The 22,985-nt window shown below is 45.7% G+C and overlaps 11 protein-coding genes across 11 annotated transcripts; 6 read left to right on the top strand and 5 right to left on the bottom strand.

The window, feature by feature from the left end:
- Position 1: 1 nt before the first annotated feature.
- Positions 2 to 301, bottom strand: PHALS_15198 (uncharacterized protein). The gene has a single exon (XM_024720330.2). The coding sequence runs from the start codon at positions 243 to 245 to the stop codon at positions 60 to 62; it is 186 nt and encodes a 61-aa protein (XP_024585540.1). The 5' UTR covers positions 246 to 301; the 3' UTR covers positions 2 to 59.
- Positions 300 to 2,237, bottom strand: PHALS_06949 (sorting and assembly machinery component 50 putativ; the record flags this gene model as incomplete). Its single annotated transcript, XM_024720329.1, has 9 exons — positions 300 to 347; positions 416 to 610; positions 682 to 1,036; positions 1,106 to 1,377; positions 1,450 to 1,614; positions 1,685 to 1,791; positions 1,860 to 1,971; positions 2,042 to 2,069; positions 2,140 to 2,237. 9 exons carry the CDS (start codon positions 2,235 to 2,237, stop codon positions 300 to 302), a joined length of 1,380 nt encoding a protein of 459 aa, XP_024585539.1.
- Positions 2,238 to 2,300: 63 nt separating this feature from the next.
- Positions 2,301 to 3,943, top strand: PHALS_06948 (uncharacterized protein; the record flags this gene model as incomplete). Its single annotated transcript, XM_024720328.1, has 11 exons — positions 2,301 to 2,357; positions 2,439 to 2,515; positions 2,606 to 2,702; positions 2,768 to 2,875; positions 2,946 to 3,068; positions 3,124 to 3,168; positions 3,232 to 3,313; positions 3,389 to 3,493; positions 3,571 to 3,668; positions 3,729 to 3,790; positions 3,868 to 3,943. 11 exons carry the CDS (start codon positions 2,301 to 2,303, stop codon positions 3,941 to 3,943), a joined length of 930 nt encoding a protein of 309 aa, XP_024585538.1.
- A 46-nt stretch (positions 3,944 to 3,989) lies between these two features.
- PHALS_06947 (v-type c subunit) lies at positions 3,990 to 4,955 on the bottom strand (the record flags this gene model as incomplete). Its single annotated transcript, XM_024720327.1, has 7 exons — positions 3,990 to 4,044; positions 4,111 to 4,183; positions 4,251 to 4,279; positions 4,347 to 4,468; positions 4,544 to 4,685; positions 4,747 to 4,840; positions 4,922 to 4,955. The coding sequence occupies 7 exons, from the start codon at positions 4,953 to 4,955 to the stop codon at positions 3,990 to 3,992; spliced, it is 549 nt and encodes a 182-aa protein (XP_024585537.1).
- Positions 4,956 to 5,074: 119 nt separating this feature from the next.
- On the top strand, positions 5,075 to 5,642 carry PHALS_06946 (peptidyl-prolyl cis-trans isomerase e-like; the record flags this gene model as incomplete). The annotated part of the gene is made up of 4 exons (XM_024720326.1): positions 5,075 to 5,201; positions 5,259 to 5,333; positions 5,406 to 5,483; positions 5,563 to 5,642. 4 exons carry the CDS (start codon positions 5,075 to 5,077, stop codon positions 5,640 to 5,642), a joined length of 360 nt encoding a protein of 119 aa, XP_024585536.1.
- Positions 5,643 to 6,019: 377 nt separating this feature from the next.
- PHALS_06945 (Leucine-rich repeat, ribonuclease inhibitor subtype) lies at positions 6,020 to 7,885 on the top strand (the record flags this gene model as incomplete). The annotated part of the gene is made up of 1 exon (XM_024720325.1): positions 6,020 to 7,885. One exon carries the CDS (start codon positions 6,020 to 6,022, stop codon positions 7,883 to 7,885), a length of 1,866 nt encoding a protein of 621 aa, XP_024585535.1.
- Positions 7,886 to 7,959: 74 nt separating this feature from the next.
- PHALS_06944 (uncharacterized protein) lies at positions 7,960 to 10,470 on the bottom strand (the record flags this gene model as incomplete). The annotated part of the gene is made up of 11 exons (XM_024720324.1): positions 7,960 to 8,387; positions 8,453 to 8,512; positions 8,603 to 8,992; positions 9,068 to 9,124; positions 9,190 to 9,246; positions 9,309 to 9,392; positions 9,453 to 9,677; positions 9,754 to 9,831; positions 9,897 to 10,088; positions 10,160 to 10,249; positions 10,338 to 10,470. 11 exons carry the CDS (start codon positions 10,468 to 10,470, stop codon positions 7,960 to 7,962), a joined length of 1,794 nt encoding a protein of 597 aa, XP_024585534.1.
- Positions 10,471 to 10,568: 98 nt separating this feature from the next.
- On the top strand, positions 10,569 to 14,033 carry PHALS_06943 (TPR-containing nuclear phosphoprotein that regulates K() uptake; the record flags this gene model as incomplete). Its single annotated transcript, XM_024720322.1, has 2 exons — positions 10,569 to 12,557; positions 12,645 to 14,033. The coding sequence occupies 2 exons, from the start codon at positions 10,569 to 10,571 to the stop codon at positions 14,031 to 14,033; spliced, it is 3,378 nt and encodes a 1,125-aa protein (XP_024585533.1).
- Positions 14,034 to 14,414: 381 nt separating this feature from the next.
- Positions 14,415 to 15,560, top strand: PHALS_06942 (cleavage induced hypothetical protein; the record flags this gene model as incomplete). Its single annotated transcript, XM_024720321.1, has 1 exon — positions 14,415 to 15,560. One exon carries the CDS (start codon positions 14,415 to 14,417, stop codon positions 15,558 to 15,560), a length of 1,146 nt encoding a protein of 381 aa, XP_024585532.1.
- Positions 15,561 to 15,821: 261 nt separating this feature from the next.
- PHALS_06941 (ribonucleoside-diphosphate reductase small chain) lies at positions 15,822 to 16,949 on the bottom strand (the record flags this gene model as incomplete). The annotated part of the gene is made up of 2 exons (XM_024720320.1): positions 15,822 to 16,132; positions 16,193 to 16,949. 2 exons carry the CDS (start codon positions 16,947 to 16,949, stop codon positions 15,822 to 15,824), a joined length of 1,068 nt encoding a protein of 355 aa, XP_024585531.1.
- Positions 16,950 to 18,373: 1,424 nt separating this feature from the next.
- PHALS_06940 (uncharacterized protein) lies at positions 18,374 to 21,743 on the top strand (the record flags this gene model as incomplete). The annotated part of the gene is made up of 5 exons (XM_024720319.1): positions 18,374 to 18,525; positions 21,009 to 21,164; positions 21,244 to 21,322; positions 21,427 to 21,453; positions 21,519 to 21,743. 5 exons carry the CDS (start codon positions 18,374 to 18,376, stop codon positions 21,741 to 21,743), a joined length of 639 nt encoding a protein of 212 aa, XP_024585530.1.
- Between the last annotated feature and the right edge of the window lie 1,242 nt (positions 21,744 to 22,985).

Raw genomic sequence — 22,985 nt, 5'->3', positions numbered from 1 at the left:
CACGAAGTGGATGTCTTATTTTATCGATATGTATTGTGCGTCATTCATTCCTTTTTTAGTCAATTAATAAAGCTATGTTTACCAGTATAATTACGCAGCATGTTTGAGACGACGTAGCGACCCTTTCTTTGGCGCCAAATGTGGATGATCTGTCTTAGAACTGTCAAATATACATCAAAGTCGCCATCACACTCACAGGCGCGTCTGGATATAGAATTTAAACGATGAAATTTCGGAGTTGGCATGCTTCATTTTCTGCCTTCCTACTACTACCTCCTTGCCTTAATGCAAAATCATTTCTAGCAAAACGTCATGCTAAGACCAAGTTGAGCACGTTTAATATTATCCTGTTTGCATCACATCAATCACACGTCAGTACACAGACTTAAGGAACGCGATTTGAATGAGCTCATACGTGATTGAGGGACTTGAGAATCCACGAGTAATTAGCCTCGAGGCGGCCAATACGAGTTCCCCACACAAGACCTATACCGATTGACACACGTGTGTCATCGACAAGATTTTTCATCCACTTCTTCTCGTCCAACACACGGTCCCATGTAGTCAAGTTGCCGGCGTTGGCAAAGAACTGACCTCGGAGACCCAGGGCCTAGAGTAGTAAATGCAGCGAAAATATCATCAGGTGACATCTTGGACATGACATAACGCGAATAACCTTACCGCTAAAAGTGGAAGCATTACGGGGAAACCTACGCTCGCCGTTCCGTGATAGCTCACATCACCGCCAAGAGCATCACCTTGTGCAACACCGCCATCAAGAGGAGATGCTCGAGGACCGATTCCTTTATGGTTGAAACCGCGCAAGTTCATGGGACCACCCAAGAAAAAGCGATCACTTATGCGCACTGGTCGGTGTTGCTCACTACCGTACGACTTTACTGTTCCCATGTGACCCGAAAAGCTAAAGTTCAACAATGGGAATCCAAGAAAAAGAGGGCCAAGTGCAAAGTGCTTCTGGCCTTCTACCTCGGCTTTAACAAATTTAACGTCGCCTGCAAGACCAGCAATTTCCGTTCTAATCATTGAACATTAACGCGAGAGGTCAGAGTTCCTTACAATAGGCAAGGATAATGTCTGTACGTACGAATATTTGAAAAGGCCTCCAGTGGTTGGATACACAATGTTATCCCGGTTATCGTCCGTGAATACGTATTTGACACTAGTCTTGGTAGACGGCATGGCTTCTGCAAGAATACTGGGCGACGCACGGTATGCTGTGGGAATCTTTGGGTCACGACGGGGAAGCAGGTCTCGCCAGCCAACGTTGAACGACAGGTCGTGTACGCCTTCATAATCGCTGATGGAAATGCTACCGGCACGAATCTTTTCATTGTACGAGCTAAGCCATTCGTGGTTCTTGAAAATATCGATAGACAGGTATCATGGTTAGATACTCTCGTCATGACTAAAAATCCACAAATAACTTACATGAAGCTCATTGGTACCAACCGCACTTAAGTACAGCGGCAAACCCCAAAAGCGAGGTTTCTTGAAAGTTGCGCGCTGCGTATTACTTCCCGAACGTGCATAAGTAGCACTTAGTGAAATCTTTTCCGCCTCTCCGAACGCGTTCAGCAACGTCAGCGAGGATTCCTACAAAGCAATATCAATTGCGCTCAGAGTCTTTTTTTTTCTTGTATACAGCACCAAAACAGCACTCTACTCCTGCTTCATCATTGCCATCGGTGGTCGCGCCCACGTGCAATGATCGCCAGCCCTTTTCCTTCACCGTGATAGTGACGTCCGTCTCATCGCGCTCGCCAGAGCTTGCTACATACGCCAATATCATATAATAAACTCAGAACCTACAGCTCAACTATTTTTAGCTAGATTTGCACCCTCGTCCAGCTTGATGCTGATCGTATCAAAAATGTCGAGGGCTTTGAGCTCGTTCGTAGCTTCCTCAAGCTTGTGCACCAAATCGCCGATGTGCTCAGCGTTGTACGCCTCCTGCACATTCAAGGCATCAGCAAATGGCCAGACATGTCGCTTCTGTTTGTTGTATTGTATAAACTTTCACCTGGAGTTCGGTTTCAAAAACTTCGGGCCTGTACGCACGTCAGGACGTTCAGAAATTAATTGACCAGCTACCAGATACATCATTAAAATTTGGCGCACTTTGTACGGTCGTTGCCCTCTAAAAAGACCTTGCCGATGTGCATGGGCGGTCCCCATGGGTGCCTCGCATCAGCCGTAGTGTCGCTCGGCGTCGACATGTTTGGGTTTATATAAGACTTGAAGGCAGCATCGAGGTTTTACTATTTAATGTGTATAAAAACATGTGGCGTCGACTGCAGCTTCGAATTGCTGGCACTACTCCCGCGAGACGCTTCCAGGTTCATTACAGTGATAGTGTTTTTGTGGTCTATGTCTGAATACGAAAGTTTTGTGGTCATTATGCCGTGAGTACAATGCAGGAGGAGACCGACGTGGGAATTGCCGCCGTGCTGAGCTGCTTTCGGAGCTTGACACTGGACCTGCAGTATGCTAACAAGTGAGCATTGTTATTCTGGATGTGATTCGGATTTGGTAAATTATTGTCAAGCCGTTGGTAGTAATGATGCCGCTTTAATCTACACTGTAGAGATCATGAGGAGCTGTTTGCCCAAGCCGTTGACATTATCGGTTCGAAGAACTTTGAGCAGCAAAAGGAGTACGTGCAAGACGAGGTTGCTAAGCAGGTGCGTCGATAATCGAACAGGTATAAAATAGTAACCAACTTCACAATAGGATGCAATGAAAATAGGTTCAGCATTCGTTTGAGGCGGTGCTGAAGATGCCCAAGTACTTAAGGCAAAGTTCACATCAAATGTCATTGTCAGGATTCAAACGCAATACTGAAGTGGAGGAAACAGTAGCTTACACATATTGACAAATATATAATAATAGCGTATGATCTCACAGTTGTAATTTGGTGATCGCAGCTTGGAACATCTGACTTCTTCCAGGACTTTTTTGGGTTCACGCTCAAAGTCGAGGAGTCAAGCATACCTCACGCTGGTGAAGGTGTGAAGCTTTGTGGGTCTGCTCCCATTGGGTCATTTGTGGTGAGTTATTATTTGTACAATGCTGGTTCAGTCGTGTCTCAAACATTTACAATAGGCTTTGTATCCTGGTATCGTCTTCTTGCCAGAGCATTACAAGAAGGTAGTGATTCATATATGAGACAATGTTTTATGTGGAAACTAAACGATGTGCTCATAATCATAGAAACACTATCTGAGCGAGCTGTCAAATAATATCTACGCACGCGCGCGTTTTGATGGTGTGATTATTGACGGCAAGAATGAAAGTACGAGAATGGATTGTGACAACAATTGTTAGAATGAAGATGCCCTTCGCTAACAGATGGTGTACACTATATCAGCATCACACCCACGTAATCCGCTTGCTGTAGCACATAAAATCAACCATCCTCCGAAAGGAATTTCACCCAATGTGATTGGCTTTGCGTTCGAATTCCCTCAAAACGGTACTTCGATGCTTGACGGCTCTGCTATGCGTTTGGTGAGGTTCTTTTCTTATTGATTTAAGTATCCTTTTTTTCAGAGCCATTTACCGAAAAGGAGTTTGATGAGCTCATCCCAAACGCTTTCGTGCAAGAACCGTCTCGTCTGTCTATGTTTGGCAAGCGTACCATTGTGCATGTAAGTTTGTAGATTGTCATGCGAAAGACATTGCCATCCCACATCGATTAATATATACAGGGCCTCGCATTTATTGCGACAGCGAATATTGCTGACGGAGAAGAAATTCTCCTCAACTACAGGTCTCTATATGTTAAGGGCTCTACTTCTATATAATTCGCCTCTCCTGACCATTCCGCCCTAATGTTTGATGCATTAGGTATAACCCAGACCGTCCGCTTCCTGACTGGTACACGCCTGTAGATGTTGAAAGTGATCGAGCAATGTGGACGTAAAACTTGTTTACCAGAATTTTGACAGTCATAGAATTTGATTGTGATTTTAAAAATGTGTCTGCACTGGTGTGCTCTTGTGCATAATAAATTGGTGGTAGCCTCTGCACCAGTTAACGATAATTGGTGATTGATTGTTAGTCTACTGGCAAAAATATATCTTTTGAGACCTGAAATTACTTCGGAAATTCAGCGTTGTTGGATAAAATGATACCAACAATGACACCGAAAATACCAAGCGCACTAGCAAAAATCTCAACAATCAAGATTGTCACATATAGTGAGGCGTTTTGAGCATCCGCGAGCACACAACTGCTGCCAGCAATACCGACGGATACTCTGAATCAAAAACATCCTCCTTTATCAATAACAGCGTTCCCCGTTCATGCAATTCAGTAGCACATACCCGCTAGCCACGTTTGTCAAACCGACAGCGAGACCGGAACCAAAAACCGCGTATGCCGCAAAGTACAGCGCTTGCTCACTTATCGGTTCATCACCCTCATGACGCAATCCAGGCTGATTCATCTGCAGAGAGTATAGATCCAAAAGCAATGAGTTAGCGAACCCCTTTTGTCATTACTTGAAAATACTAAGCCGAACTTTGCTTTGTAGTATTATCGCAATGATGACGCCATAAATTGCCGTAGCCTCACAAAAGATGATGCTCACAAGATTCTTGGACCGGACGCGTGGTGCCTTAACAGCCGCACCCAGAAGACTGGAGCCTGTGATGAAGATGCCCCTATTATTAACATAATCAAATCAGTTTCTACTTCCTATAAAAACGACCATACTTAGCGTACCAGGCGGCACCAACAATAGACAAAGAAAGTCCTAAAGCGATTCCCATGCTACCCCACGCGTATGGCGAGATATTGCTCAACACGTCGCCCCAGCCTGTCCATCAAAGCTCGAGTTAGCCATATGGTATCTCAATGTTTCGCTGTATATTTTCGCCATTCTCTTTTTTCAACAAACCTTGGTTAAACATTTCGTCTGTGGCTACGCTCATTGTAATGTCTTGGTCAAAACGAGGCTATCGTTGTTTGTGTGACAGCTAAAAACTAAGAGACGTTTCAGCTCAAAAGATGAGATCGCACTTAACTGGATCAATTGAACTAACTTGATAGCATGGCTGATAAGCGCGCACTATACGTTGGCAACCTGGACAATCAGGTGACGGAGCAGGGGTTATACATGGCTTTTGTGCCTTTCGGACCTATTAAGAGCGTGCAGATTCCACTGGACACTAGATCACGTACGTCTCACGAAATTGATAAGACACCACGTGACAATTAATATGTGCTTGAATCAGAAAGGGGCAAAGGCTTCGGTTTCATAGATTTTGAAGATGAGGCGGACGCCAAAGCAGCAATTGACAATATGGATGGTAAATTCATTTTTAATGCCGATAGCTTGCTATGAATGATAGAGTCCCAACGCTCGTCGTCGTTATTATCAGAATCAGAGCTGTTTGGAAAGACGTTGCGCGTCACTATTGCTAAGCCAGATCGCCCCAAACTAGGCTCTTACAAACCAGGTATGTACAAATGCTGTTATGATGATATGCGGCCTGTCAAGATTGATTTGATGCAAATTTTGTGCTCATGGTGGTGCAGTGTGGGCAGAGATGGGGGATGTCACTGGCGTCGAGGGAGAGCCCGTTAAGGAGGGGGACAGTAGTGCTGTACAAGCATGACGAGTTCAAAGATCAATGCGAATGCAATATCGTACGCGGACGTCAAAGATTTGCACCCACATTATGAGGTTTGAAGCCCAAGATAATTGTATGTTGTCTGAGAAATCGATGTGTTAGCACCGGTATCGCATGCTTTATATCATGTAATGTTTCGGATGAAATGATATCATGCTTAACGGCGTAGCAAAATAGAGATAGCTTTCAAAATAGCATTTAAGCTTTCGCAGAGCATCAAACAATGTTCAATAGCTAGATGTTGTGCGGACGTCGAAGCTGACGGGCTACGTGCTTAATAAAAGCATTTTTTCTGAAAGTTTTTCTGGCTCAAATTGTACTAATGTACACAAATCGCGATATTTCTGTGCTAAATTTTCATCATGTCACTGATCGAGCTGTCCATCGCGGCGGTGGCGCTCTCCACCCCTGTGCACCAGATTCTCGATTATGTAGAATTCTTTCCCATCGCCATTCGGCAGCAACTATTTTATAAGCTGTCTAATTTAAGGCTGCGAGAGATGGAGGTGGCGTGGGAAGCTGCTGCACATCAAGAGCTTCCGGAATCACGTGAAGGCTATGACCCCATGGCCGGAGATAAATTTCTATTCGACCGCGAGTTGCAGCGAGTATGGGATCACCGTTTGAGTGAAAAAGGTTTGAGTTGCGAGTTGAATCCCACCGAAAACGCATTGGTGGCAATAGAACAACGACGCAACAGCCGGAATGTTTTTTGGGAACATCAATTTCGAACTCTCCTCAAGCTGCGTACGCCACCTAACAAAGCTGTTCATGGCGACATATTAATCAAATATCAGAGACTATTTGTGGACGTTGTCGAGGTACTCAAGGTACACGGGCGGGAGATATGCGAATATAATGTGAAGCTGATTTTGGCACTGCGTCAACTACGGAGACTGGAGGTGCACCATCCGGAACAGCAAACTACGTGCTGGAGATCTTTAACGACAGTGATGCGCAACTGTTCACGTCTGGCGGAGGTATGCTTTTTTCACGGAAAACTAAGTGTTGATCAAATCATTCAGATTCGCAATACCTTAATGAGACCAAACTTAGCTGGCAAACTCGAATGTAGTAGAATCGCGACGTTAGAGTTGATATCCGTGAAAATTCGGCTCGAGGGATTTCGACAACTACTGAAAGTTATAGCGGATATACCACACCTCACTCAGTTGAGATTAAGCAATACGATTGCAACTTTTGACACGAAATTACTTATCGACGCAGCATTTCGTGCATCTGGGCTACAGCGACTCTTTCTGGAACACAATGAGCTAGAGGATGACGCATTTATTGGCTTGTCAAAAGTAAGAAACACGCTGCCATTACGACACCTACGTCTGAGCGACAATGATCTTTCTTCCATCACTGCAAGAGCAATTTGCAGCGCTAGTATGGATGGAGTGATGAATCTTGAACGACTTGAACTGGCCAACAATGTGCAAATAGGAGACTCTGGCATTCATGCCCTGACACCAATGCTGGCTTCTCCAGGCGTGGGACCTGCTGCGGTGCTGATCCATCTCGATGTTCGTGGTTGCAATTTTGGCCTGGAAGGTGCCACAAATTTGATGCTAGCTCTGAGTCAAAACAGGACAGTCAAATATTTGAACATTGCTCAAAACTTTCTTGATACTGGCTTTGGCGACGTCCTTGCAGACTTTTTAATCACAAACGAATCTGTTACTCAATTGCAAGCGAATGATGTTGGACTAGGATTGGCAGGTGTATCTGCTCGCTTGCTGACAGCATTAGAGACCAATACTACTCTCATTTCTCTCTCGATGGGAGCGAATCGATTGCGAAATGCTGGTGCGGCTGCTATACTGAGATCATTGGTAAAGCGGGCTAGAACAAAGCCATTCACATTGGTCGACTTAAGTGGCAATTTACTTACATTTAGAGGGCTAGAAATGATTGCTGATATTTTAAAAGCTGCTGGAAGGAACAATGCAGTTCATACTACCAGTCCCAAAAAAAATCGCACTAACGACCAAGACGTTTTCCGAAAACGTCACCGAACGAGTAGCATAGATGCAAACTCAAATTTGTTATGCAATTACAGCAAACCCATCGAAGAATTCTGTCTTCTTAATAACATTTTCATAAAAAATGACGAGAATGTGGGCGGCAGCGCGACACTTGTTGATTCTATTCGACGCTTTGTGGGTCAGCTCAAAAGTAATGAGTGGGCAGGGCAGCATCAAGTATACGACGACGAAGTGTAACGCAATGAAATTAATGGTGTGCAATTAAAAGAAGCTATTTTGAAATGCGTGCCCACCAAAAATTATTGGCGCCCTTATCTAAGCTCAAACGGATGGTCGACATACTGGTGGTGCCGCTTTCGATCTTCCTTTTCTTTGATAAGAATACGTTGTTTCTCTTGCAGTTCCACCATACGCGACTCTAATGAGTTAAGCATGCCTTGAAGCGGGTGTGGGACCTCTTCAACTTCTCCATCTGAGCTGCCGCTTTTAGATGCTTCGTTAATTTGTTCATCGTCATCTTCGTCAAAAAAAATTCCATGCCGCTCATCTTGGCTGCGCCTAGTCGACTTTGAGCTGATGCTATTATGTTGGCTCGGAAAGACATTACTCGTTAATGAGACCCCTTCGCTATCAAGGCCGTATTCTGGCTTTTGAGCTGTTTGATAAATAGCTTCTCTGGTCGAGTCAATGCCTGGAGCGATCAGAACGAGTTTCTCGAAGCCATCCAAAGAGCCATAGACTGCATTGATAGCAAAAATACGATTGGCTTTGACAAAAAAATCATTCCGTCACCTGATTACGTACGTTGTACAAATTGAGTTAAAATGTGCTGCACATCTGCAAAGAGGTCTAAGAATTCGATATCTGCAATAAAAGTATTGTCCTTCGATCAGTTACAAGTACAAGTACAAGTTCCTCAAACGCGATTTCATCGTGATGTCTCACAAATCGTACCTGATGTCAAGCTTGCGATCTTGCTGTAGAAGTCGACAATCTTGTTCGATCGATATAGCTCGATCGAGTTTTGCATGCACTGAAGAATGCTAAGCACCACTGTCTCCGTCCAAGGACACTGATTTGCAACATCTCTAACAAATGAAGCGGACTCTTCTGCTGAAAATTGTTTTGCAGGTTTTCTCACAGAGCATAGAGTTTGTCTCATTGGACTACAGGGCTCATTCCCAGCCGATGTAGCTGCTACATCTTTCGCAGAACTTGACAAGGGGACTCTTGAGCTTGTTCTCATCTTACCATGAGCTGCCGTTGTGTTCCGAAGTCTAGGTCGCGGCGACCAAGCTCTATTGTTTTTAGGTTTTTTATTGCGCCTGGAACAGAGTCGAAGACCTGATTAAATAGTTATGTAAGGCTCTCGTTTTTCGTTTAGTCGTTGTAGGAGGCAAAATATATCATGTACCGTACTCCGCGACTTCAGCGCCAGGTATCCGAGAGCGTAGGGGTCGTTGTTATCTGACCAATCTTTTTCAAGAAATCAGCTCAATATTCAAGAGAAATGGAAAAGAGTTGTTCTGAAAGCTACTTACCTGCAATAAATATTTTGTGCGCTACTGAGGCTGGATCAAAAATTGAGTCCGGCAAATCTAACGCACGTACTAATTAGAATAGCACAACCTATCAACATTTCGTACCATTATAGTCTCACTTGCTGCGCGAACCGTGGAGGCATTTTTCATAAACTTTTCTCGCATGTCAGCCAGCTTCTTCACACATGACCTATCTGTTCGGTCTACACATGTGACAGGGTGTAAGTAGACGTAAGACGAAACCGCAATAAACAGCAACTCACGTAAAGTCTCGGCGACATGATCCACGAGGTGAGAATATCCTGTCTTTTGGATCTGTGTCGTGATTCGAACGATAAAGTCAACAAGAGTCTCAATCTCGTCTGAGGACCACAACTTCGATGATTTATTTGATACTGTCACTACTTTCTCGTTTGGAAGTATCGGTGGCACATCGGTGAAAATGTCTTTAAGCAGCTCCAAACGCTTCGCTTCCATTTGTGTTGGTTCTTTTCGTTTAAACCATCAGTAATCACAATTCGTAAGATATTCAGATAGCAGATGCCGCGAAATTGAAAAACTTACGATAAGTGTGGTGCTTTTCATTCAAATATACTTCTCGCAGCGCGTAGAATTTACTTTTTGTTTCTTCAATCGACTTGCCTACCCAGAGAATGAAATGACATGAGTGTTTTCTCTCCCAGCATTGACCAACGAAAGTCGCCCACCCCACAACTGGACTTGCTTAAAAAACGTCTCCGGGTTAGCAGCAAAGTGTCCACGGTACTGCCTCGCTTTCAAACAGAAGCGGCCAAGTTCGCCTGGTAGCCACACACCACCTGCTCGATTCTCTGGCAGCTGACAGATCGACTCATAGAGATGTTCATACACGTATACTTGTTGTCCATGTGCTGTAATGACTATTGTCCATATACGACACAGATTGCCACTATTCAGTACCACACATCGTTTAATTCAATTTCAACCATACCGTCCGTTCGAAAATTCTTAGTGCTCAGTCGAAGCCCAAACTGCTTCATCAGTGCTCGAACCATGTCCAGAATTCTAGCTGCCGATCTGTCTGATACATGCAACAAAGCAGAAAGGAAGCATATGCATCGTTATGTCCCACGATTGATATTGTACTAGTGGGTATTAATTTGAATAACCTGATAGCTCCACTCGCACAAATTCAACAAACTGGCCGGCAGATCCATAAATATAATAGTGCAAGTGCTTGCGGAACAGCATCAGCAGCTGCAAGACGTCGTCATCGCTCCAGCCGTTAAGCCGCACAAACATCCTGAACCTTATAAATGATATTTGGAACCGTATTTTACTTGGTATTATATTGTTGATTATAAGTATCTAGCCAAGCTAAAAAATAGGGGAACTCTGCTATGTCGGACGAGGAGCTGAGCAACCATCGCGCACTCTTAATCCCCGTCAAGAACTCGGAACAGGCCGTTGAAGTGTTTGTAGATGAGCTACCGGACGATGTGAACGATATCATTGATATTTTACGCGCAGAGGTTGCGCCTCTCGACGTGTGGTTGCAATTTGCTGTCGAATATTATAATCAAGGCCACGTCGCTCAGTTTCAAGAGATCTTGGCTGTAGCATCAGAGCCGGGCATTGAGGAAATCTACAAAGACAATGCATCGCGTGTGTGCCGCATCAAATTCTTTATCGCGCTAGCTAGCCATGCTGTAAATGCCATGTGGAACGAAGAGGACGATAAGAAGCGTGAGGCCATTTCTCAGCGCGCCGTTGGCTTCTTTCAGCGTGCTGACCGTCTCGATCATCAGCATCCAATGACGCTTGTTGGTAAGGCGCTCATGTTTATGGCTAAAAATGAAGATGATCGCGCTGATCGCTTTATCAAAAGTGTTTTGATCTCAAACAAGACAAACCTTCCTGCCATTTTGGGCAAGGCGCTGCTGCTATACCGCAAGAAACAATACAAGGACGCAAAGAAACTGTATCTGGAGGCGATTAAATTGCATCCACGCAGTCCACAAGCTGCCAATATGCGCATGTGTTTTGCTTATTGTTGCTATCATTTAGGAGCTATCGAGAAAGCACGTGCCGTCATGCGATACACGGCATCATTAGATGAAACTAACGTGGACGCAAGAATTGCCAGCGCACTATGGCAACTTGCAAGTCAGAGTCGCGAAGAGCGTGCAGTGAGCATTCGAGACGAGAGCTCGCGCTTTATGATGATGATTCATCATGCTCATGCCATCGACAAGACAAATCCTACGGTCCTGAATCATCTAGCCAATCATTATTTCTCTCAATGGATACCACTACCGTGTACTGTGAGTGTCGTGCGTGGCTCTGCTTTTGTGGCTACGTCCAAGGATATTTCTAGTGAGGTCTCACCTGGTCAGATTATTTGTATCGGAGACAAGTACGTTGCGTACATTAGTCGCCAAGAAGATGCTGTCTCGTCGTCCGGACTGAAGCTTGATGGTCCTTACCGTGATGAATCCGCCACAGCAACGAACATTGCGCGAAAAGACTATGATAAAATGTTTACACTTGCCGGTAATGCTTTTCACAGTACAAAGATTGCTGAAATTCGTTCGGAAAGCTGCTATCTCATGGGACGTGGGTGCCACGCACAGGGTAAGTATAAGGACGCTTACAGCTACTACTTTAACGCCGGACGCTTGTGGCCAAAGTTTGTGCTTCCGTGGTTTGGACTTGCACAAATTTATTACGAGCGAAAGGAGTTCACAAAGGCTGCGTCGTACCTTGAAAAGGCGAATAAGGCGTATCCGGAAAATGTCGAGATCTTGTCGCTCCTAGGCGACGTATATGGTAAACTTGGTAAGAAGGATGAGGCTGTGGTCTTGCTACGTCGTGTGGTGGAATTGGAGCCGGGTAATGTGGAGGCGCTAATTGGAACGGCCGAGTTGCTCCACGCATCTCCCGAAAGAAAAGATCGAATAATTGCCATCTCATCGTATATTGCGGCAGAGAAGGTCATGAACAACGCTTCAGAGCGTGTATGCATGGAACTTTACGTTAATCTAGGTGTACTTCAGCAACGTGTTGGCAAATGTGCCGATGCTATCAAATGTTTTCGAAAGGCTCTTCAGCAGTTAGGCGATATCGACAATTGGAATGAGGAAAGCAAGTCTGAGAAGGCTGACGCTCTGAATGAAGATGTTTCGAACTTTAAGCCAACAGAGGCAAATGTTACAATTCTGTACAATATGGGTCGAGTATATGAGGAAATGGGGAATCGGGATTGTGCTCAGATACTATATAATGCGATCCTTGTAGTGTTTCCCAAGTATACTGATTGTTTGCTGCGTCTAGGCTGCATGCTACGGGATCGTGGCCAGGATGATGAGGCCATTCGGATGTTTGATAAGGTACTGGAAGCCGATCCTACCTGTGCTGAAGCCTCTTTGCTACAAGGTAATATTCATCTGAAAAAGCGTGAATGGGTCCTTGCTCAGAAAAAGTACGAGAAGGTGATGGGGATGCCGGGATTAAAGAACGATCCGTACGCTTTTTTGTCTATGGGTAATATCTTTATGAGTAACCTCGGAGAGAAGAATAGATACGCTAAAAACATGTCGCTGAGCGAAGTCTACTACAAGAAGACGCTGGCGGCACACCCTCGAAATATTTATGCTGCTAACGGATTGGGGATAATGATTGCTGAAAAGGGCAATTTCGAGCTTGCAAAACAGGTTTTCTCGCAAGTGCGTGAAGCGAGCCCCGACATGCCGGATGCTTGGATCAATTTGGCACATATTTTTGTTGCTGAAGAGCGGTATCAGGAGGCTATTCAGCTTTACACGGTTTGTTTGACCAAGTGTTATCAGGGACAAGATTTGGAAGTTCTTCTGTATCTGGCGAAAGCTTATTACGAGTCGAAGAACTTTCCAAGCTGCATTGCTACGCTGTCTCGTGGATTGCACATGTACCCAAACGACTTGCAGCTGTGGTACAACACTGGTCTAGCTCAGGAAGATTACGCTGTCATGACGCTTGGGCAGGAGACAACCGTCGCACGATCAGGCGGTGGAAATAGCGTACCTCAGCATCGTACAATGGCAGATGTACAGCGCGCCATCTTGGATTTGAAGCGTGCGCAACGTATTTTCCGCTTCTTACTTCAGCAAGCAGAAGCTAGCGGCAATTTGAGCTCAGGAGAGAAAAAGAAACACCACAACAACTTGCCATTTGACAAAGAAAAAGTTTCGGATCACGAAAAGTTTTGTGGTGACACTTTGACCAAAGCCAGCTATCATTTGGAGTTTGAGCGACAGAAAGAGGAAAAACGTCGATTGGAGATCGAAGCGCAGCGCAAACTCCTGCGTGAGTATGAGGAGCGTGTGGCTCGCGAACTAGAGGAAGCGCGTGTACAAGAAGAAGATTTGCGCAAGCGTCATGAAGGCATTCGGCTCAAGCAAGACGAACGATTGAAGAAGCTTCACGAAGGTTGGAGTGTACGTGAGCGTGAGGAAGAAGAAAAAAAGGTGGTGAAAAAAAGAGGAGGCAAGAAACGCAAGAAAGCGGAAAACGAAGATGGAGGCTTTATTGATGATGGTGAAGACGAGCTGGATGAGGATGAGGACACTTCAATGTCAATTGAAGATATGAAAAATCGCAACCCTACGATGAAAAAATTAGTAGAAAAGCGGATTAAACGCGCGCGTGCGAATTCTGGTTCGGATGACGATAAGGTGGACCCAACGGGTCTCTTCGGATCCGATTCAAGTGACGACGAGCAGGATAAGCCCTCAACAGACAAAAATGACGATAAAGTCGTTACTCAGGATCAAAGTCGTGAAGTTGAAAAGAACGAGCTCTTTGGTTCATCGTCTGACGAGGAGTAGATCGTCAATGTTTGATCATTTTACAGAACCGAAAATCCAGGCGTATTATAAAAACAAACTGATTTTGTACGTATGTTGGAGCAAAAAAACGTCGTCGATGGCTATGTACTCTGCTTTATTCGTATCTATGATACTGTTGTATCCTTGGTATCAACCACCATCACATGAGCGTTTCGATAATTTGTTGTGGCGTCATTGAAAATCTAGCAAGATTAGCGCAAGTAATGCTAATGGCACTGAAAAATGTAGAAAAATGAACCGGCTTCAAGATGCCAGAATAGCTTATAACTGTTTGATTCTGAAACCTCAAACCTCGAGTCTTACCCACACCAAATAAGCAGTTACTGTTACTGCTCGATGCATTCACTAAATAAAAGTCTAATGAATCCCACGTCACGCTATGCATACTCACGCAACGGAGATTTAGGCCGCGTCGACGAAAAGTGCTTAGTTCGCGTGCAGATCCCCACTGTCGACTTGTCCGATGTTGGTAAGGTACGTTATCACGTACGCATCACAAATATTCGCTCTGGGCAGGCATGGGAGGCCCCACGTCGGTTTTCTGAGTTTCTTCAATTGCGAAATGAGCTCATCGAGTTTTTTTTGAAGACTGACAAGAAGTGTCCAGGATGTTGCAACTATGAAAAGGTGCTGAATCTTTTCGAATTTCCGCGTAAGCACGTTTTCACTAGTGTCACGCATGTCGTGATTAATTACCGCAAAAAAGCGCTTTGCAATTTTATTGCACTTCTTGCCTCGCACACATTCACTACCACACCTAAGTGTCCGACATGCAGTGGTTTTCCTTTCACAAGCGTTCGCGACTGGCTTACGACAGGTATCGAGATCGATGTAAACGCTAACTCTGTCGGATCAATCTCAATCGAGGCTATTCGCGATTCAATCAAGGTAAAGGACTTTACAAATTACCATCCAGTTTCAAATGCCATGCCAGTCGACCAAGAGGGTCGTTTTGTGGGCAGCATCGCTCCGATTCCATTTGCTGTCAACGTTAATCCGACGAATCAAACAGACATCAGACGTCTCAACCCATCGCATCGTCAACCAGAACGTATCACGCAGAAGAAATGCATAAAGTCCCAGCTTTGTCACAGCGATGATCCTTTATCAAGTGTTCCGCTGTCGCCCTTTTGTGTGGATAAATGTTTAACACCAACGCAGGCGCACGGCGCACCGTTGCATGTGCAGGCGAGCTATCAAGGCGGCGTTGACAATAAAAGCGATGAAAAGCTAGACTCTCCCAATCTTGAGATTAGATTGCAACAAGCTCAGGTTGCGTTCGAACCTTCGAACAGCGATGGCTTACATATTTGCCAATCGAAGACTGTCGAAAAGGATCGTATTGAGACCAGTCGCAGCTCAATTGATGACAATGGCGAGCCTTCATCTGTACAACATCGCTCGGCCAGCATAATTGATACTAATGTTGTAGACATTGAGGACGATGAGGGGCTTAACATGGACTTTATGAATGTGGTTTCTGTGGTCCCGATCGCGATCGAATAAGTGTTGGAGACCATCGACGCAAAGCATTGAATAGGGCATTGTAAGGGTGAACCATAATTTAGCTGATGATAATGAACTTGTAAGAGCGCCTAGCAGCTAAAAGATCATGTAAGACGTAAATTATGCGCTCATTGTGCTGCGCTCTTAACCACACTTAAAAAAATTGCTTCTTAAAGCGACAGTGCACAATGAAGCTGGTTCTAAACTATGCTGTGCGACTCTAACTTCCGGCTGGCGTGCACGATGTGCGACAACCCACACTTAAAAATCGGCGTCCAAGGTAAATACCTGCTCTTCGGCAGCAACACCAACGCCAGCCTTCGAGTACTCGCCAACACGCTTTTCAAAAAAGTTCGTCTTACCTTGAAGAGAAATCATGTCCATCCAATCGAACGGGTTCCTCACATTGTAGATCTTGGATACACCAAGCGAGTAGAGCAAACGGTCAGCCACAAATTCTATGTACTGACACATGAGCCCTGAATTCATGCCTATCAACTCAACTGGGAGCGAGTCGCGTACGAATTCGCGCTCAATCAACACGGCCTCCCGTATAATTTCGTGTACACGACCTTCAGATAGCTTCGTGACTAGCTTCGAGTACATGAGGCAAGCAAAGTCCGTGTGCATACCTTCATCCCGACTAATGAGCTCATTTGAAAAGCTAAGACCAGGCATCAGACCACGCTTCTTAAGCCAAAAGATTGAGCAGAATGAGCCTGAGAAAAAAATACCCTCTACTGCAGCAAAAGCTAACAGCCTCTCCGGATATGAAGATACTCGTGGATCGCACCACTTAAGCGCCCAATGAGCTTTTTTTGTGACGCAAGGGATGGTTTCAATTGCACGCAATAGATGGTCCTTCTCAATCGCGTCCTTGATATACGTATCGATAAGAAGCGAATACACCTCCGAGTGAATATTCTCAATAGCGATTTGAAAGCCGTAGAAACAGCGAGCCTCTGGCACCTGCACTTCATTGCTGAAATTCATAGCCAGATTTTCATTGACAATTCCATCACTAGCTGCGAAAAAAGCAAGCACATGCTTAATAAAATAGCGCTCGTTGTTTGTAAGGCTTGCCCAGTCCTTAAGGTCGTGTACTAGATCGAGTTCCTCAGCTGTCCAGAACGAGGCTTCCGCCTTCTTGTACATCTGCCACACATCGTGTTCCTGAATGGGAAAGAGCACGAAGCGATTAGGATTCGAAACGAGGAATGGCTCTGGCGGAATCTCTCCATTAAGCTCCTTAAGCTTGAATTCGGACATTTCGAGTTGAGGCTCCGCTTTCACATTGACAGCCTTGACGAAACTATCCATGAATTGAGGGCGCAGCTCTTGCTCCGGCTGCTCTGGAGCTTTCGAGTGTTCTGACGAATTTGCGACCATAGTGGCTGATACAAAGACACCTAATTTAAAAGACGTCGCTTGTCAGAACGAGCGCCAATTTCGAAATGACAAGCAAACAAGCATTGCTTGGCGGGTAGAGTGCGCCACATCGTTGTCAACTCCCGCGCTTTTTTCCTTATTACGCTTCATCAATCCGATTTGACGGGTACCGAACACTGTGGAATAAGTGACACAAGTTAACAAATGCTTATCACCCTTTATTCCGCTACACCTGATGGCAGAAGAAACTGCCTGAACGCAAATCTATTCTTTACTCTGATCACTTATAAGAAAGATTGTCGTTGCAGTCATAAAACAAAGCCTGACGCAAGGCAATCCTGCCAACCTTACTAGACAAAATATGATGTACGCTTATCGTATGGAGAAAATTAATCAGTAAGACCGGTAGCAGAGATAGCTGCTAATAAATGAGTGCTAGCTGCAGCTTTAAAGTAGCAACAATGGACACTCGCCGCAGGAAATGTGAGACTCTGCCGTATTTTCCTATTCTTGAGCGATAAAACTATTAGACTGGAAGCGTCCACTAGAATGTATAGCTTTGTATCCGTATGCTGCGGAACTTCTGCATCCCAAAATTCAAACAATTTTAAATGTAAGCGAAACATTTAGAAAATTTGTGGTCAAAACTTGAACGTATGTAGCCCGTAAGCTGAATCACAGGGAAAGACAAGCTAGTACATATCACGCTGTGATGGAGATGACAAGTGACCGACTGAAAATTGAAGTGTACTGGGTGCAATGAAGGTATCCAGATATCCCACCTACAGAGTGACAAACTTGTTTGTTGGACAACTTGGCGTCCGAGCGGCTAGCCATGGACGCAGGTCGTTGGACAAAAGTGCGAGCAGAATCAGCGCTTTCAGCACGCTGGGCTGGGTGGCAAGTTTGACTGCTGGTTTGTAATTCCTTGGTGATGTTAACCATTGCGTCCGCCATTATTTCGGACGCAAGACAATGGTGAGACTAAAATTAGATCTCGAACTCATCTGCCAACCCCGGCAGCGGTCTACAGCTGGCAACGTCGTGATGGTCAATGATCGCGCATTTGTCGTATGATAAGCGTACGGGCCAGAATTGCCAGGTAAACCTCCATCGAAGAACAACAGATTTACTTAGGGTATGTGGTGCGGTTGGGGTGTCCGGAGCATTAAAAAAAAGACGATTTTTTTGTAGCAATGTCTGTACCCGGCGGGTCGATGCGTAAGGCGATGGTCGATGACATTAAGAACGTGCTAGATCCCAGATTGTGAAGTGCGATCGCTTGGTCCGTGGTGGACGTCGAAAGTGCTCCGACGCCAAAAGTAAATCGAGACTAAAGTCTTCAGTACAACTTGCTGCCATGCGATCTGGAGAACTGGGAACAAACCTGGTTGCGCGTCTTCGTTGATTTTATTGACGGGAAGATGAGCGCCCAATTGTGCGACAAACGCAAGCTGAATATGGTCGAGATGAATACTGGATATGGCACTGTCGTGCGTCGACCAAAGCCCAACCGAGTTCACCATTGTCTGGCCTTGGCACACGAAGCCTGTGTGGTCGAGCAGGATCACATAATGTGAGTGATTGATCCATCTGCAAGGCTTTGATTAAATTAATGAGTGGATCCACGATCCTGTTGAGTGGCTTTCTATCCACAAGGTCTTGAGCTTGTAAAAGCAGACTTTGTCGACTGGTGCTGTGTGTTGAGATCGTGAGTGTCACTCCAATCGACGAGTATTAGGCCGAAGCAAAGATTGATACTGATTGTGTTTGAGCTCCACTCGCTTCTGTATATCTCGCTCTCCTTTTCGTGTGTGACGAGGTGCGTCGATGAGATTGCACGATCTTCTGTTGGGATGCAAGGCGGATGTTCTCTAGATTGGCACGACAGGACGACGAAATGAGATCTATGACTTCTTCTGTCATTTCTCGATATCGGGGTCTTCTAAAGGGCGACCAGACTCATGAAGCAGGCTGTAAGAACAAAAATCACCGTTGCGAGGATACTGAAGACTGTGAGATTTCTTCTCCGGGAACGTTGAAGTTTGTGAATTGCGCTGAAAGCTGGTTTACTTTCGACAGCATCATTGATTTTGTCATTCCGCTTATCAAAGTCAAAAGGCGCGACCTCTGCGTTAGAAAGGGAGAACAAAATGCTGAGCACTCGTCTGCATCATGCGTTGTAGCTGCGATTTGTCGATATACCGTGAAGCCCGCGGAGGATAGTTTCGCAATTATTCTATCCTGACGGCTGCGACTGACCGTTGACATAGTGCAAAGCAACCCGTGAATCGAGCTGAGCTCACAAAGATTCGCCAACCGCTTAAGCGACAAACCAGCACACCGTTCTTCACCATTGTCCCTTTGCAGCGCTACAAGCATGAGCTCGGATTCAAGATGTGACCACAAAAGGATCTTTTTTTGCTCATTCACGCCCATCGGCGAGTATCTTCATCAGCCAGGGTGCCATGCCATGCGCAGTTGCGAATAAACCGCTGCATGCGCTCGATGAGAGCTGCAATAGGCCAACAATGATGAGCAGTTTCAGAATTATCACGGACATGAGTTTGCTGGAGTAAGTCGGCTGTCTATATTTACGCAAGATGGGGCCGTGCTCTGAGCTGCTACAACGTTTCATATACGTGGAATGTTTTGGATGCCATTACGCAAGTCGATCATTTTCAACGTCCAGCAGCATTGCAAGGCAATTTAGCGACGAGTTCGTTTCGTGCTTGTTATTGCAATGCTGACGAATTATCGACTACTTCATGCCGGGCACGAATCCATACTTCGTCGCTGTGACCAGTTTGGGAACCGCTGGAATTCTTAAGACAAAAACCTAGTGTACAGCTTGTGATCCGTGTTCAGGAGTGCAATCAGTCCACTGGTCCAAGCCTGTTGTCTGGATGCAGAATACGGATGCTGCGCAAAAATTTGTGGAAGCGTGCCAGTGGATATCCAACTCGTGAAAAAAGACGCAATACTCTCAGTCACGGTTGTAGCAAGCTCCCGTAATCAGCCATTATAGATCTTTGCCAGGGTCACAGACATTATAATCTCACACGCTTTGATTGCGTCGACGACCTGCTGGATACTCATCGATATATGATGGAGCACCAGTCACTGGCAATTTGGTCGGAGGCGCAGGCGCTGGAGTCTGCAAGCGGCGGGATCATGACTGATCGTGGCATTTAGTTTTGGACCGAGACTTGGCTAAAGAAGGAAGCGCTGGTTTATTCTTCCATCCGGTAAGCTGGTTTAGACGCCAACGAAGAATACGCGCTGTGCCTTAGGCCTGGAGAGATATTTATGTCCGTCAAATCTGGCGATACGTCACGACCAAATCGACGAAAAGACCCCCCATTCGGAAATTATCAATGTTATCAATACTGGATCCGGCCAGGCTTGCTTGGCATCACGAAGACCTTCATGAAGTGTTGTATCCTACTCCTGTATCAAGCTGATGCAACTAGAATACTTCCGCTTTGTCGCTAGACAAGATGTTGCAACTCGACCTTGGTGATATTTCATGCTGTTGCGGACTCGCGCGACAAGAGTTGAGCTAAGTGAAGATTCTAAGCTTAAAGGACTTGGTTCTCACGTTGAGCACTCTCTCCTTCACACACCGCAGAAGCAAACCGGATCCTAAACGTGGCCTGTTCAAAGGGCTGCTTGCGCGTGTTATATATCGTAGCGCGAATATCTCAATATTATGGGTCGAGCGTTGCAAAGGCGGTAAGCTGTCCATCCTTTGCACTTGGCCAACGCTGTTGCTAGCACGTGTAAGCTATCTAGATGAGCTGTTGTGGGATTCCATTACGTCCGGTGTGCACAAAGATGTGGTCATCTGCTTGAATAGAAGCAGCATCAGCGTCAAAGCGTGCGTTGGCAATATATATATTGATACCGCGTCCACCTTCGCCAGCATTTTGGTAGCACGTCAAGTTCAGTGATAAGCTCAAGGTCATCGAACGTATCGATTTCAAAGTGGAAACTTGAGTTATAATTGCTGCTTCTGATGACTATTTTTGTTGGAATCGTTGGAATGTGAGTTGTCAGGAATATTCGTCCCGCTTGCATCGATCTGTACTGCCATCGATACCACCCACGAACCATTCAGGGCTTCTTGAACGACGATAAAATGCGCGAACCAGCGGTCCTATCGTCCGGTGTCACGTTTCATTCCCCGACTGGAGACGAAGAAGCAAGACGAAAGTACGACAGGGTTCCGCGAGTTTTTCGGAGACAGATCCACAATGCGCGCGCATATCGGTTCTCGAGCGCCACTTATCAGCCCGTTGTTGCATGCGTTTCTTGTTACGAGATCTTTCGGATTGGTTGCTCGAGCTGTGATACCTGGAGGTACCAATCAGGTATGCTCAGAAGCAAGGTGTTCAACCAAGGCTTGGACATTCTGGGTGACCAGTCGTTAGTGTGGAGAGGAATGAACTGACGGCCGCGCTGATTGTGGCTTTAGATGGTCCGTGTGGCCCTTGGTGCAATCGTGTTTGAGCAGCCCTGATCGATGTACTGGTGCGGCGAGACGTTGACATCGTGGTGACAACATAGCCTTCAGTCCGTCGTCCAGCTGAACACTGGGCAATCCATCTCAAGCTTTGCCTTGTTGGTGATCAACAGCATAGTATGTTAGTAAATTTTGTTTACTGGCCATTGCGAGACAGTCGATGCACGTGTGTCAGTGAAGTCGCAAGTCATGAAGAGCAGAGTTTGTTTCCCAGTCATTTTCACGCAACGGCGTCACAGAGCGAATATTCGTGTGGTCTTCGTGGGTGACTGCAATGGCGGCAGCAACTAGTCGCTTTACTCATGCATCGTAGGTTGCGTGTCGTCTATTATCACAAAACGCGGATCGGCGCCTCTGGTGCTTGTGCAAGAATATCATTCCGCGACATGGTTATACCGCGCCCACAATCCCCGCATAGGTGCGCATCTGAAAATATTTATCTGCACGTGCATTCCTGCAGCGCGCGCCGAGTGGTGAACACTAAGACATATGCTGCAAGACACGCCGTGATCCTCGCGTGTGTTGTATCTTACATGACCTTGAAGTGATGGTTGCCTCAATCTCAGCCGTGACAGCGGTTTGACTAAATGTTGCTTGCCAGCGTGGTTGAATGAAATTCGGTTTATCGAGCTAATATACCTTGGCTCCTGAGACTATTCATCGATGTCTCTGACCTATCGATGTCAAAGCTCTGAAGTTGCCGACGTGGAGAACAGAAATATCGTGTTACAACTTAGCGTGTCGGCACGCAAAATGTTTTTAGTGGGGTAATTTGTGTTACCGTCGTATCACCAAACAATAATGCAAAATTGAGACAACGCGTGCGCTGCTGGGTATAAACAGAACGCAGGAGAACGAGTGTTATGTTGAATTTGCAGCGAATGGTGACAGCCTCGTTCAGCAGTTTCTTAATATTTGCAGGTAGACGTTGATCCCTTCTCCAAACTTGTAAGTGCAATTGTGGTTAAAATGCAATAACCGCCTTTTTTACAACGTCGACGACGGCCGATAGTCGCCGTCACGTCGGGTGATTGCAGGTGCTGCTGCACAATCGTAGCGAGTTTAACCAAGTCAACACAACATACAACCCGTCCGCCAGCTGCACAGAGATGAGATTCACACTTGAGTGAGGCTCTCACGCATCTCGGTTGCTGCCCGAGAAGAGGAGATGGTTTCCATTTCGGATGCCGGAGACGGAGCCGCTACTGCAAGCTGCTTGCGTCGATCAATGTAGCGGAGATATATGCGCCGATCGCGAAGAGGTCACTTTGCGTCACCTTGTGTTTCTACATGGCTTGGAGCCGCGTTTTGTTTGATAAGATACCGGTTATGCCCGCTCTGTAAAATTTTTTCGAAGTAGGTGCCATATTTGTCTTCTCCCTGTCGTGCTTCTTCATCATCCGCATTCGGTAATGGGCTTATCGGTGTAGAAAAGTGGGATAAAACCATCGGGTTATCCACAGCTTCTGTCATCAAAGAAGCTGCATACTCGGTCGATTTTGAGATCAGGT

This window comes from Plasmopara halstedii (genome assembly GCF_900000015.1).
Source record: "Plasmopara halstedii genome assembly, contig: Scaffold_3060, whole genome shotgun sequence".
Lineage (NCBI taxonomy): Eukaryota > Oomycota > Peronosporomycetes > Peronosporales > Peronosporaceae > Plasmopara > Plasmopara halstedii.
This window is presented reverse-complemented; position numbering and strand designations above follow the sequence as displayed.